At 40.0% G+C, this 15,675-nt stretch overlaps 1 protein-coding gene and 1 long non-coding RNA gene across 2 annotated transcripts; one reads left to right on the top strand and one right to left on the bottom strand.

Moving 5' to 3' along the window:
• Nucleotides 1-2,402: 2,402 nt before the first annotated feature.
• Nucleotides 2,403-14,975, top strand: LOC145449177 (uncharacterized). The gene is made up of 5 exons (XM_080327648.1): nt 2,403-4,764; nt 8,382-8,548; nt 11,527-11,583; nt 14,241-14,414; nt 14,661-14,975. The coding sequence occupies exons 1-5, from the start codon at nt 4,695-4,697 to the stop codon at nt 14,811-14,813; spliced, it is 621 nt and encodes a 206-aa protein (XP_080183774.1). The 5' UTR covers nt 2,403-4,694; the 3' UTR covers nt 14,814-14,975.
• LOC145449179 (uncharacterized) lies at nt 9,122-10,758 on the bottom strand. Its single transcript, XR_013918160.1, has 2 exons — nt 10,215-10,758; nt 9,122-9,494 (listed from the first exon to the last, which is right to left on the bottom strand). It is a non-coding gene; the product is annotated as an uncharacterized LOC145449179 (long non-coding RNA).
• Nucleotides 14,976-15,675: the final 700 nt, after the last annotated feature.

Here is a 15,675-nt window from a genome sequence, read left to right as displayed (position 1 = left end):
CTTTTTCTGATCTCTGCTGCCGGCTTTCTCGAGTACGGCTCTCTCTTCCTCTGGGCTTTCGACAGCTCTGTATTTACAGCGGGCAAGTTCATTGTTGATCACTATGCACTGTTGTCGCGTATGAAATGTTCATTTGAACAAAACTTGAGATGAGTTCAATTTCAATACGAACTCGCGTAAATTTTCCAATTATGACACAAAGAAATAAGTCGTATATAATTAATACGCATATTGTATTGCATTGTAATAAGATTAAAACCATGTGGCAGGGCTACTGAGAGTTGATGAACTCAGTGGGCAATATGCAGATCTCGAATGAAGCCATTTTCGACTCTATCATATTTGCGAACGACACAACGGAAATCTGATGTTATTGCGTTTTGTAAAGCTTTTTTATCCCTCAAGTATTGTATATGTGTATACATTATAAGCTGACGGAGAATAAGTCTTTGAAATCAGCATTGGAACGTCAAAGGTTCGTGTTCACGTTCGCGTCAATAGCAAAACTTTTAAAAAGTTTGTGTTCAATTCAAACGGACCAGAACTTTTCTGGTGTTCGTATCATCCGTAGTCATCCGTTTTCCTCTCTAGATTAAATTCGATTGTCATTATTTTTGGCGATAATACATTCACCATACAGGCATTACTCAGCTTTTGTAGCGGTGAATAGAACAGTTTCGTGGTAGCAATCGAAAAATACACTCACGAATAGCATCAGGACTAGATCTTAATCATTTCAGAACTTTCCTACAGTCACGTTTTTGGGTCTATTTAAACCAACTCTAATGCCAAAATAGAATGAAGTTAAGAATATACTCTCTGATTTTGCAGGACAGGCAAGAATGGGAATGGAACATACATGTACCCGTACATGTCGCAATGCCAAAGACGCCTGTGAATGCAGTGAATATTACTGCTCAGTGCGCATCAGCTGTTATGCGGATTAAAACATTTTGGGAGGACAAAAATTCACCATTTAGAGTAGGCTAAATGTCAGTCTTGTAACAAGATGAAGAAATGTCGCAGACACTTGGTCATCATGATTATATTATTCATGGCATTATCAAGTCCAATATTCCTGATTACGCAGCGTACTCTCTTCGCGTTTTCCCGCCAGAGAAGGGCTACTCTATTGCGCCACCCGATGACAGAGCATATGAAGGTTCAAGTGTCATGGTCTGGAGAAATATTTCGGTCAATTATGCAATCGAAAACTTCCAGGAAATTACGCAGAGGCGTCCGCGAGTTGATATATCCCACGCCCTATGATCTTTCGTCAACAAATTTACAAGAGGATAAGTACGGATAATACGTAGCGAAGAATTTGGCCGCAATTCTTTTCAAGCTCCCTAAACTGAAAGCGGCAATCTTGCGAAAAGTCAAGAAGATGTGTTTTCACTAACGCTAAATTATCATGGCTTAAACCCGTCTACTTAACTTCTGCGAAACACCTACAAAAGTTATAAAGCATGAGATAGGAACGACAATGACAGAAATATCAGCATTATCCCATGGATGAACTGTATGCGGAACATTATTATTACTGAATAAGCCCGATATTCACAGTAGCGGGTCATTAAATACTTTGGTCGCCTTTAAGGTCAACATCCAGATCTCGTCTGTTAGAATTGTGCACACGGCACGTATTTTCGTCGTGATTTCAAGTCACGCTATACTAATACCTACCACGCATTACACCAGGAAATGACGTAATACAGTCATCAATGTCCCTTCGATACGAATGAGCTACACATGCATGATGCCTAGTCAGAGACAGTCGCTAACGATTCGATGAGCTAGATTATGCCTTTGCTGAAGTTGCTTGAGAGTTGATACCTGTGGTTTTATGACGCCTGAGAAGATAACGTATGGAAGATTTGAAAAATGAGCATTGTCAGTCGGCTGCCGATTTTACAAAGAATCTACATACCGAATATGTTAATCATATTGAGTTCAACGAAGGCCAAAATAAGTAGGCACTATAGACTCTGTAGAGAATGATTACGTCGTGTTTTAGATGTCGGTCTTTTTTCTTTATTAAACGATGACCAAACGATCTTCTCAACGAAGCAATGAAAAATAGACTAAAACAAACGGGAGATCAATTCCGTTATCTGACTTGTCGTCTGTTATGGCAAATTTCCTGTCAGCAAAAGTAAGAAATCAGCAGCAAAGCATATCAAATGGCTACACAAGTGTCACTGTACTGTACAGGCATGTATATATGTCATAAAATAGTTGACATTTAGCGCGTGAACGAAATTATATAGCTAGGGTTGCATTTAAAAAAAAACAAGCGGTGTTTTAAAACACTTTGTTTAAAACATGTTTTAAACAGTGTACTAAACAAACGCCTTTTAAAAAAATCATATCTTTTTTCAAACGGATAATTACCCCATACTTATTTAAGTACATTCGAAAAACATGTAGCATGAGCCTTATGGACGATTTTCACCCAATTTAGTCGACACGGAGTATCTGGAACCAGCGAAATAGTCGTCGGTTCAGCAGTTATAACAAGTAATATTGATCATTGGTACGGAATGGGTGTTCTGATGATGATGACCACCGACCGTAAAAATGCTGCATAACGATGTAGCCCTTGTTAAAAATATTTTTGATCTATTTAGTGGTCGGAAGCCCTTTTCCGTCGAAGGAGCCATATTTACCCAACATTTTCAATGGCAATGTCAATCTACTGTGGCGTCAAAATTGAAGAGTAGTGACGTCATGACTAAAAAAAAACATATTTTAAAGAAGGGTCATGTTTGAATCATGTTTGTTTTAAATTGATTCTTGTTTTAAATGTAGCCCTAGTATAGACCTTCTCCTGTTATGATTTTTACCTTCGCCTATAAGTATACGGGTTGTTGTACTAGTCTGATTACATTGCTTGCTAACAGGCTTCATAAACCTTGAAGAAAATTCGATTCATTATAGTTGTGTACCTGTGACAGGATCTATAGTGTACAATGGCACATGTGGATTTAGTTTTTTAGTAGTAAACAGACATTTGCTAGCCATATCGCAAAGGCTATAGGCGCAAGCCTTCCAGAAATGACGAAAGTTAGGGATGTCCGATACAGCTGACCTTGATGTAATCCAAATTAGTAGAGATATTGTGAATCCATGCAATGCAGAGTTCGCAGTGACATCCAATGATGATACATATAAATATCCACCTGTATACGGAATTATATGGAGGTCAGACAATGCCTATACCGAGCCACAAATCATATTGACGCACCCAAAAATCCGAAGTCGGAATGAGACATTCACAATTGGTCCCCGATAACCATGTTGACATTGTTATCGGAGTTTTTAACCATATAAAATAGCCTTGCGGAAGTGTCTTGGGAGAATTGCCTTTCGGCGAATGACGCCTGACTTTGTATTTCAATGAAAGTGTACGATGGTGATTGATGACGAGTATCATGAGATGACTAGAAGGTGGAAGGAAACTATCCAGTTTGGTGGTACTGTGTTTGCCCCAGCACAAAATAGGCAGTCTCTATCGTGCCGATGCTATACCTTAACTGCCTATTCATGTTGATTGCTATTGATTTCTAGCTATATTCGTAGACGGCTCACAACGGAATGATTATAACGAAATTTGTAATCTTTACCAAAGCATATTCTGCGTACACACTCATAGTTGAGGAGCTGAATAATTACTCATATTTTGCTAGTATATAGCAAATATTTACTTCGGCTGAATCAAAGATGCTCGAGAATATCCAGGAAAATAAATCCCGCTGTCGAATTGACATGAATTGAAGGACAGACGGATATAAGAAATACAAGCATTATGTCGAATGCAAGCCGGAATACATTCACAAGTCGTTTCGCGAAAATGCAATTAGAGCATAAGGCCGTGAATTCTAATTCGTGCAAGCCCGAGCCTGGCATGATCATAAAACCTCCTCCCGATTTCATCCCTCCACCTGCGGGCATCTCTGGTGGTCGGAAACAGATAGTTGCAGATTATGACAAAATTATGTACAAGTCAAAGCATGGATGATAACAATGTCATCTTTCAGATTTATGTAACGGTTACAATCAGAGTGTCAGATCAGTCTGTGGATAAGGGCGATCTTTTTGCTTCTTTAGGCACGTTCTGGTTAACTATATCCTCATTTAGCAAACGCAATCATAATCACGGGGATTATCCTCGACGAATTGACACCATCTCTTTCAATCTGTCAGAATTGTTGCGATGACGTACGGTCGAACACGCGCTATGAAAGAGGATCACCAAAAACCTCGTTAAGTCAAAATGACGTATCCATAGTACGGACAGGAAATTACCATTGGTGACTTTTACCGTGGATGGACCGTGTAATTGAAAGAGTCGAATCAAAATATTGCTTAACGAGGCAGTATACTCAAACTCCCGTGCGAAAATTTATTTTCTATAAAATAGAGCATCGAATTTGCAAATATGCCGACGATGAACGAAATGAATTACATTTGCGATTTTAACTCTGGGTCTGAACGTATGAAATTATCACATATAGCTAGAGTGAGTCAAATTTAACGTAAAACATGAATGTTAATTGTCATCTGAAAATATAGCCTACTTTACAGAGAACGTGATCAATGATCAATAAAAATATAGGGTGTCTAATCCGCAGTGCTGATATCCGCGCGGATTCTTAGTATATACTTGGAAGGAGAATCGAAGCAACCCCAGGATGTCAACAAACTCCTTAGGACGAGGATCGAATAGCGGAAGTAATTCGGAGCCGGAAGAATATAATTTATGTAAGAGCCTGTATTATATTCTCTAATTTTAGTGAAGTGTCAGTTTATGCAGTTTTTGGTGAAGGTGACATTTTCATCAACGAAAGTATACCTGATAATTGTATAATGTATAGTGCTAGCTTTCTACAATACATCTCTGCTTATCATTTCTTTGGCGTATATCGGGCGTTGTGACGTGATCAATATTATAGCACTCTGCTGCGAATTCAATATTGAAAATTTCAACTTCCTTGGAATTTTTTGTCTTCCGCCATAGTCATTGCTGGCGTTGCGCATTAGGTTTATGGGCTAAACACCGCCGTTGAATGAACGGGATCGTTACAGTCTTCAACGTAATTTGTGTTTACTTCCCTCATTTCTGTAACAGCATTTTCACACTTGCAGTTGAACAGTTAACAAGTGCTTTTCATTTTGAGCGCTTTTCAATGTATACAGATTACGTGACAGAACCCAGCAAAACACGTTTGCTGGTGATGATGAGTAACACTTCCCAGCCCCATTCGGCAATGTAACACAACAGACGGCCACAATATATGCTGCACAATAGGGCGGTTCAAAAATAACCTTTTTTCCTTAATCTTGCGGGCTACGTGATTAAATCGTTAGGTTGCCTTAAAAAACGACGCATACCAAATTTGAATTCATTCCAAGCAATATTCGCGGTTTACGTAGAGTTTGAAAATTTTGAATTTGCCCAGAAACGCAAAAAAAAAAATTTTTCCAATTTTTCTGCCAACCCCATGAAATTGTTCGGCTGTCTTCAAAGACTATGCAAAACAAATTTTACTCAATTCCAAGCCGTAGAAGCGGAGTTATTCCAGTTTTTCGATGGAAATTATTGGATTATCCACCGATCAAGGATAATCCCAGAATTATCAAAGAAAAACTGATATAACTCCACTTCTACGGCTTGGAATTGAGTCAAATTTGTTTTGCATAGTTTTTGAAGACAGCCCAACATTTTCATGTGGTTGGCAGAAAAAATTGAAAAAAAATTTTTTTTGCGTTTCTGGGCAAATTCAAAATTTTCAAACTCTACGTAAACCGCGAATATTGGTTGGAATGAATTCAAATTTGGTGTGCGTCGTTTTTTAAGGCAACCTAACGATTTAATCACGTAGCCCGCAAAATTAACGAAAAAAGGTTATTTTTGAACCGCCCTACTGCACAAAGTACATGGCACCTCATCAAGCGTGTCTTCGGTTAGCGTATAATTGTTGGCATTACATCGCCTGTCCAAATGAAGCTTTGTCAGTGCCAATTCCAGAATTCGTGTTGATGTCGATGACTGCATTGGCATTGGTATATCATGGAGACCATACAAAGTTAGCGATCCCTCGCTTGCGCTAAAAACAACGCGGTGAAATGACATGTGAAACTTTAAATGACAACCCACATTTCGTTTTGTATATCCAGCAGATTAGGGCGATAAACATCACTACTATCTATACTACTAGTATCATTTCTCACGAATATTTCATGAATGCAGATATGCGAATTCATCAGTCTTTGATAGCAAGAGTAAAACTACAATCGATTCACGTTATGATTTCAGTATGACGTCAATTTGCTATAATGTGCATGATGGTGATGCAATAGAGTATTCCCAATGACGATGCATAGCCAATTCGCGGTTAATTTACGTCGCATGATGCATATTTACTCCAAATACTCCAAATTACCGCTATCTCGGATCCAGCGAATTACAGAGCAATGATTTTACGGATCCATCGTTATTTATTGATTTCCGCAATATCAAATATGGTCCAAATCAAGCCATCGGTAAATTCTGGTACAAATTGTTTCTTTCACACCAATTCCAATGGCTGAAAACCAATGAAACGCACCAAGGGGTTCAGTTGATGTAAACCACTTTTTTGGACATTCGTGGGGTGGGTAACGCGAATAGAATCCACTTCACCCTATAGTAGCCTTACCATACGTCCTCTTTTAAGAGGATTTGTCCTCTTTTTTGACTTTTTTGAAAGTGTCCTCGGAGGACGGTCTTTTGTCCTCTTTTTTGAGATTTTGTCCTCTATTTTGAAAATTTAGGTCAGATTTAGAGCAAATTGCGAGTGATATGCCGTAAATTAGTACAGAAGTGACGCTCCGGAGGGTATTTCGGAGCGAAAAACGCTATATTGAGCTCCGAGCGGAAAGATGACCTATTTTTTTAGTCATCCACCTAGCAATGCGGAGAAAAAAAAACGGTATTATGAGCTCTGAGCGCGGAGAGATGACCTTTTTTTTAGTCAACCCGGCACAAAGTGGGAAAAATTCACCGGTTTTTGAGAATTCTACTCCAGTTTTGCAAGTCTCAAATTTTTGAAAAAGTGTCCTCTTTTTAGATTTCCAAAATATGGTAAGCCTACCCTACAGGGATACACATCTGCCATTGGTACAATGCGAATTTCATGGTTTGTGATTTTGATTGTTGCGTCATACTTCGCCTTTTTGGTTTTGCTTTTAAATCTGTTCAAATCCCTTTACTGTGCCGTTAACTCTTGAAAAGAGGCACCCGAAAAGTCTTCGAGTTAATAAATATTATTATGCAATGGATATTGTATTGAAAGGATACACATCTATAGGACATGGTGAAATTTCGCGCCAGAAAGTGCAGCTCACCTGATTTTCACGATACGATATGGTGGAAATCGGAGAAATACAATATTTTCGTTTGCACAGTACAGTGTTATGCCGCGCCAGTTGAATGTTACCTCATTCGAAAGTGAACCAATTCCTTTTGACTCATCACTATCGTCCACTATATGCACCACACGTATTGACTAGTCACAGATATAAATGATGATCGGCAGATCCGATTTACCGCCTGTTTCACATGGCGAGACGGAAGTTCAGCGTCGCTTGTGGACTGAAAGTCACCCTGAGCGCCCTGTTACCGATCCCAAGTACGATAGGGGATTTGTTTATAAGGAAATGCAGTGATCCGTCTTTAAACCGGCCGGGTCAAGGAGGTATTAGTGATGGAGGACTATTTCCTTATCCCTACATAATAATTAATTACAAACTTGCGATCTGGAGTTTCCTGTGGATTTCGGCACGAGGTGCGGAATGACACGGGCAGGTCCCACCTGTCCATAGATGAGAGATGCTTTATCCACGGGCAACATGTCAACGGGAAAACCCGTGTAACGCACTCCTTTGACACGCCCTAATGCAGCCATAAAATCCTTGTTTCTACTACCCAGCTTTGTATTATTGGTTGCCATTCGTTGTTTATGTAAGATATCCCTTTGCCCTTGAGGCTGTACGTGGGTACTTTAATTGTGTATATTTATGTGTGCTACATCGCTTTAGTTTATTCACCATTATCTCACAGAAGTCGATCAGGTACACGAGCCTGTGCGCAATATGACGACCGACACTGAAATAAATGTTGAAAAATCAACTGTTATAAACTGGTACCTGTTTCGATAGACATCGGGAGTATTCCCCACGAACAACACAATACATCATTCAGATACGAAATCATATCAAGACGCCAAGCCAAGGCCCATGGTTCCATATCGGAATTGCAATACTATTCAGAATATTTCACAATGCATCAACCGTTGTGCAGACCATGAATTTCTCTAACGCGGCTCGTTTTCTTTCAGATCTGGGATTCATGATACCGATTGGTGCAATATTAGCCCTTTGCATAATCTGCTTACTCGTAATAAGTTGGCAGCTTATATGCCCGAAGTGCTCGCAAAAGTTCTGTCCGAAAATTTTCACAGATTCATTCGCGGTGCGACCGCGAATCAGAAACCTGGGCGAGGAGGTAAGTAGAAGCAGGCTGAATATTTTTTATTAAATCTTTCATCAAAGCTCATGAAATATCTTGGTTATGTTCCTGGTTGAATTGATAGTACAGGGAAAATGTCTTGGTACTATTTGATTAAGGCTTAGGCCTATAGATTCCCCCAAATTTACCTACGGATAAACTCTTGTTTAAGGTATCTTAAGGGAAGGTGGTTCTAGATGAAGTGTGGCAGGTTTGATGATAAATATTGGATTAGCTCCCCAATGTTATTGTCGCATCTATCATCATATGAACAATACACGCACGCGCGAACAATACAACAATATCCGGGGGAAGTAACGTCATGATAATTCGTGCGTCACCACGGAGTTGATGTAAAATGTCGGCTTGCGCTTGATGGTTAGTCGGAAATATGTGACATTATGAGTACGATGGTTGACATCAAATTTTAGTGTTTGTGTATGCAGAATTCATATGAAAAAGACGTCAATCATGAATATATACAATATACATACGACACGGTCTTGTGACATCGTATAGTCTTGGTTTCGTCACACAAAATTTCCGACGGCTTCAGGTGTTTTGTAGCAAAGCAACGTTAGTAATGACAAAACTGATCCCAAATAGTGCGAATTCCCGACTTCGTGGTTAAAATGCCATTATTGCGACGATTCCTTATAGTGCAAGCCAAAACCTTTCAGCCACATTTTGTTCTGCTGCATTCCATTCACCATCGGAAGCATGACCTAGTAGTTTAGTATGGTAGGCCGTTGTGTATAGCTGGCATTGTATTAGCGGTGTTTGGTGTATTACATATAGAGAAAGACGCGGGTGGACTAAAGAGCGATCAACGGATAATATAATTCTTACCATGAGCTAAGCATGTGTAGCCGTTTCCCCGCCTACACCTATTATACCTCCTTCGATGCTTTAGCGAGATTAAAAAAGCTGCGGCTGATGTTGGCTTAGGGCAGTGGTTCTCAACCGGAGGGGGGGGGGGATTCTGAAATTTTTAGGGGGGAATCTGGCTTAACTTTTGAAGGGAAAATCTGACGTTGGCATTGTATCGGAAGATACACTGGGTTCACAAGGTTTTTAGATTTTAATGGTATAGAACTGTTAAGTAGAAATTAGTTCTTTACAATTGTATGTTTCTTTGGCGGATTTCAAGCTAGGCGTATGTTTAAATGCCTTCCGTAGATATTACACCCCCTGATAAAGTGAGGCTGATGAGACGATTTCGTTGGGTCCGTGACAGCCTCGCGACCGAATTGCTACCAAGCAGGAAAACGTCGAGCCGAATTCAGCACAAGGCCGCTAGTGAAATTGTTTAACTTCTCAAGTCAACATATGAGCTAACGTGAAAAACATACCGTACCAAATTCATCGATTCAACGCAAGTCCATAGCAAGCGGACTTGGTGATTTATTTTTCGTCAGCGGCTACCCGACCGGTCAAAAACAGGTCAAATTTGACTGTACTTTACCAAAGTTCAGTGCGTTCCGCATTCGCTATAGTTCGGACATATCTGAATATGTTTGGCCATTAATTGCTCAGTCAACAAATGGTTGCGCGTTAAAAAGCACATTTATTTAGTCACGGACAACTTTTTCATAGGGGGGGGGGGGATTTTAGCTCAAATATCGGCCAAGATGGGCACGAGACGAAAAAGGGAACCACTGGCCTTAGGGTGTTTTGAGAAATAATGTCAATATCTATGACGTGGAGATAGATATCTGGCATAGTTTGTTAATATCTGCGGGCCTCTGTGTGAATATACTTCTCTAAATTTTGACATATTGCTGTGATTGTACCCATGTCACCGCAGTCGATACTGTAATAGTTCCAAAAAGCGAGTTCAATACCGGTTTATCAATATAGTCACACATCCGAATTAAAATGGTGCAAGATTGTTTAGATGTGTTATTTACCTGAACGAATGGGTATTGTAATGACTTCACTACCGATAATAACATTTGATAATGTTGATTAAACATTACGACATTGCCATTCATCACGCCATGTCTTGCTTCGTAAACCTTCAAAGAGAATACGCAGAAACGTTGAACTTTTTTGTAGCTAGTAAAATGTGTTTGATGTGCATGTTTAACATGATGTATTGCTCGGAAACAAACTACAGCTACAAAATTTCCGAGCCGTTTTCAGACCGACCAAGGCCACGTCGTGGTGACATATATGTGTTATTTGCTGTGTTTCCTTTCCGTGAAATCGTTCCACGACATTGACAATAATCCAGCCTGTCGCGTGCAGATTGCATACCTGTTGTGCAAAATATATATATTTATCAGCCATACGCTGCCTCTGTATTCCTGGTAACAAACCGGCGGAGTTCTAGGCATTTTATGAATAGGGGAAACTGTTCATACACATACACGGGATTAAAGAGTATTGGCAATCACCTAAATATGTATCCAACACTAGCTATGCGTGTTGGTTTCAATGTCACGCTGTCCAATACCATCTTACTTCTTCCAGACCAGTCGGAAATGATGATAATTATGATAGTATGGGAGTAGCTTTTTCATTATATGTTCAATATAATATACTAGCAGAGAGCTATCCACCAACAAATTGGTCACAGGCACCACGAAAGAGAAAGGTCGCGACTGTTTGCCGGAAGCCCTGCTTTACATGATAATACGTTCATGCGACAAGATGGTACGCAATCAAATCTTATACTTGAAGGATTATTGTGATAAAAAAATTAAACGGCAAAGTATAGTGGCAATGCCAATTCACAACTGCCAATGTCGGGGCCAGTACATTGGACATAATATATTTTACTCCAAATGCCGTGTCACAATATATCTTGAGTCACAAAGTCTGTAGATGTTATGTCCGAATGTAAGTCAGGTTTCGCAAATACAAATCTAATACGCCTACGAGTCTGACCTAAATTTACATCTCCACTTGACTCAATACGACTGATCTCCGTGTTTTTCTCACGACAAACGAATGCTTTTCTTATATTTCAGGGGGAAGAAAATAGAAGTGGTGCGGCTCCCGGCTCGACCAGACGATCCATAACGTTGGTAAGCAGTTAAAAATGTAAAAATTCGCCATTCTAATCGCGAAGAGCTGCTACAAACAACAAACATCGTCAAGGCGCACTTATGATTGGATTAGTCATGAGTCATTTCATTAAGAAATTGGATTTTCGAATGCAGGGTTGACGGAGAAGTGGATATACACTGTGGGTCTTGTCAAACAACTTGCTCATTATGGCACAAAACACAAACGAAACCGACTCTAAATATTGCGATACCGACCGGTGTTTCTTGAACTCCATACAGTTAGTGTTTTACCAATCGCAAATAATTACGAGGTCAGGCAAGTCGATGTTGTTAATTGCAGTCCGCACTGTGTTTTCCCCCTGCAATTACTCGGATTGGATACACTATACACGATACTGTCAATCTTGAAACCTCAGTCCCGGGGACTAATCCAGAGGGTTCTTCACGGTTTAAGAAAACATTTGGTGCTCTGTTCAAATTAGTAATACGTAATAAGCATAGGATATTGTGGTCTGCATATACGCAAAGGTTATTTGATGTACTAATTTGATTCTTGGGGGCGTCTTGGGTACGACTAGGGTTGCATTTAGAACAAACGGTGTTTTAAAACACTTTGTTTGAAACATGTTTTAAACAGACTTTTAAACGAAGGCCTTTATAAAAAATGTTTTTTTTTCAAGTTGCAAAATTATGCCATAATTGTGTAAATACTTTCCAAAAAACATGTTGTATGAGCCTATGGACAATCACAATCACCACCCGATTTAGCCGACGTATATCGATATGGGATGGTGGGAACCCTCATAATAGTCGGTTCAACAGTTATAGTATAGATATTTCATCAAAGGAGCTATATTTTCCATACATTTTCAATTTCCAATGTCAATCCATTATGACGTCACAATTGAATATTCGTGACGTCATGGCTTAAAAAAAATAATAAACATGTTTAAAATTGGGGGCTTGTTTCAAACGTGTTTGTTTGTTTTTAATTGTTTTTTTAAGTGCAACCCTAGGTACGACGCCGTCTCAGATATGATGCAACTGAAGTTACGAAATTATTCCGTCCATTAATGCCCATATCAGAGGTTGTCAAAGTAGTCAATGTTGCTACTTAATTGATATCAGTGGAAGTAGCTATTTCCAATACATTCCATAACTACATCAAGTATAGGTGGAAACACAAGTATTAATAGTACTCAAGTATGTAGTTTTGAAAAGTAGATGTCGTGGAAGAGTCGCATTCACATATTAGTTGATCAGAAAGGGGTTACTTTGCAAAATTAATCTTTGCGACAACCAAATTGGATTGAAGACTCCACTAATACATAAATGTTCGAACATATAGCTGTTACCGTGATATGGGGGCTGCTTCGCCCACTTTATATGATAATTCATATCATAAAAGTGATACAAACCAATGCCAAAAGTCCGTCTTTTTAGACGAGACCAAATGTAAAAAGTAGTTTGGCGTCCAAATCTGTTAAGTAGAAATGGGAGAAGTCGAAAAACATGACCACTTGAGTACGTAGCGTATGTAGATATAACCTATACTTGATTACTCCGAAAAAGTAGAAGCACTTCGTTACTGACCACCCTCTGTCCATAGCAATTGCTTGAATCGAAACTGTGCTTAATCGACCGTTCTGTCCTCTTAAACCTCGCCTCGTGTTGAATAATCTCCTTGTCTATGAACGAAAGACAATACCTAATCCCGGTACCCTTATAGAGCGTGTGATGTGCGTGTTTCGAATTGATAGGAAACATTAAGGACGGCATAAGTCACCGATGGCAATGTCTTCACTATGAGGTTTGAATCCAGAATTAGGAAACGAGCCAAGCACCGAACCCCGCCTGTTTGACATGTTCTCCAGGTCGGTGGCAAAGTAAACAATTCGGACAAAAGTGATAAAGCACAATTTAATCCAGGCTCTCTGTGAGCGTGGTGGGTTTTAAGACTGTCCATAGGAAAGGGGATATATATGACTCGCGCCTTCAGTGATTTATATTCGCAGAGTTAAGCGATGAAAATCTTTATTTGTTTTGGGCTTGTCCAGTAGCCAATATACACAATGTAACATGTTTTGTATACGCGTGAATACGTCGTGTTCATCTCTATGCATATGCATATTGTGTACTCTTACGATAGGACTTTATGTTGTGTCAATATACATTGAATACATCATAAAGGTCAATACTATTGCACGACTGTCGTCGATATGCGTATATATACAATATACATGAACGATTTGGGTGGATTGGAGTTCGATCAAATGAATAAAGGTTTGAGAATTGCAGCAGGAATTGATTTAACTGCTTTTCTCAAGTCATATTATGTGATTTGGATTGGACCTATTGAATTTCGAATTCTTCAGGACCATTTTGAGGCTATGCTATTCTGCCAACTCGAACGGGAATTTAAACAGGGGTTCACCAGACATTGGAAAATACGTGTATACAGTAGAATCTCGCCGATGTATACTGTGTACAGTTTAGAGAGCTTTTAGAGCTCGTCCAAGTTTAAGTTCGAGTTCAAACTTGTCAGAGCGCGGGGTTTTATATTTGAGCTGTCACTGGATAGCCTATGGGTTTGATTTGAAATCTAATCAGGCGCTTGATCTGGATTTCACCATAATAATATACCGATAACTTACTAACTATCTCGATTGTTATAGGTCCGTCGCTACAGTGACTTTCCGCCAAGTTACGAAACGTTATCGCTGCAACCGCCGTCATACGATTCAGTCGTTATTATCGAAGAAGACACCGGCACGTCGTCTCGAGACAGGCGTCGAAGTTCAACAGTCCGAACATACGTGTACGACCCTATGAGAAGGGTATCAATCGAGGTATCTCACACGGAGATTTCAGAACCTATATTTTCGCTACTCTGCGCCTTGTGCGCAATAATCTCCGGAAATCAGGGGAAAATCGCTTTCAGATACAAATTCCCATACGCAACAATAACAAACCTGTCCAATAATTGGCGTATATCGCCTGGAGGAATGAATCCATGATGTGTTACGAATTTCGAAACCATTTGTGTAGGATGTTGTTAGCAGCGGAGAGTAATTACTTCCGTTTCGTATTCTCAGGTTCACGACGAAGACACGATAAGGGTGGTGGAAGAGCTTTTATCAAGGAGAAGATCATCGTCGTGGAGCTCGATTGAGCCTCCGGTTTATAGTCACGTGGTCCGCGTTCCCGATAAAGTACCTACATCGCAAGCGACTCAAGCCAATGTTTAACGATTGTAGTTCCATTCTACCGAGACTGATCCGTTTACAGCGATACCCGTAAACAAACTTTAAAACCCAGTTTACTTACAGCGTGTTTCTCATCTTATTTTTATTACTTTTGCCTTTGACGAGCTTTCTTGAATTACGAATGAATTTGACGAAAAACTGTGAGATGAACTCGCAAAGCGACCATATGCGACCGTATGTTGTGTAGTTACGGAAGAAATTCCCGATATTTAGACACAACGTGTTTCACAATGGTTATTTTACACGACGCCGGGCTTGCCGCTCGCCTTGAGCGCGTTGTTTAGATAATATGACATACAACGGTACATGTTTGAATGGATAGGTGAGAAAATATGTATAATCCCACGAAACGGCACAGTGTGAAGTTTATTTTGAACACACATTTCCTTCACGGTGAGTAGAAACCAGCATGCCGTCTCTGGCAACTCTTTAGGCCAATGTCGTATAATCCAATATCTTCTAATATCGGCCGCACATCGCAAACTTTCGCTATAAGCGATAAGCATGTCCAGGTCGGTCGAAATCGATGATGCGGTATCGACACGGAGCATGAGCAAAGGAAAACAACGTGTCGTGAAGGCGTATTGCATATACGGATGGTAACTTATATTAGTGACGGTATGTAACGATGTTCATTGTTATTGGTCGGACACGCAAGTTGGCACCTAATCGGATTTTTCGCTAAGCCTGGGAGATGAGCAGGTGTGCACAGTGGGCAAAGCGCCGCCAGGCAGTCCGGGAACATGAAGAGGCCTCGCGAGGGGATGCGCTTAAACCAATTAATACCGCCTGTTTCCAAAATGAAAGTACTAGCGCCCCGGTAGGTTTATTCGGCATAATGCTA

Source organism: Botryllus schlosseri, chromosome 10 (genome assembly GCF_051294905.1).
Source record: "Botryllus schlosseri isolate E-star chromosome 10, Bs_hap1, whole genome shotgun sequence".
In the NCBI taxonomy this organism is placed as follows: Eukaryota; Metazoa; Chordata; class Ascidiacea; order Stolidobranchia; family Styelidae; genus Botryllus; species Botryllus schlosseri.
This window is presented reverse-complemented; position numbering and strand designations above follow the sequence as displayed.

Excerpts from the sequence above, each read along its gene's own strand:
- LOC145449177 (XM_080327648.1), top strand. The coding sequence starts at position 4,695 with ATGTCAACAAACTCCTTAGGACGAGGATCGAATAGCGGAAGTAATTCG. Across the intron at positions 11,584-14,240 it reads CCAGACGATCCATAACGTTG|GTCCGTCGCTACAGTGACTT; the intron begins GTAAGCAGTTAA and ends CGATTGTTATAG. Across the intron at positions 14,415-14,660 it reads TGAGAAGGGTATCAATCGAG|GTTCACGACGAAGACACGAT; the intron begins GTATCTCACACG and ends TCGTATTCTCAG.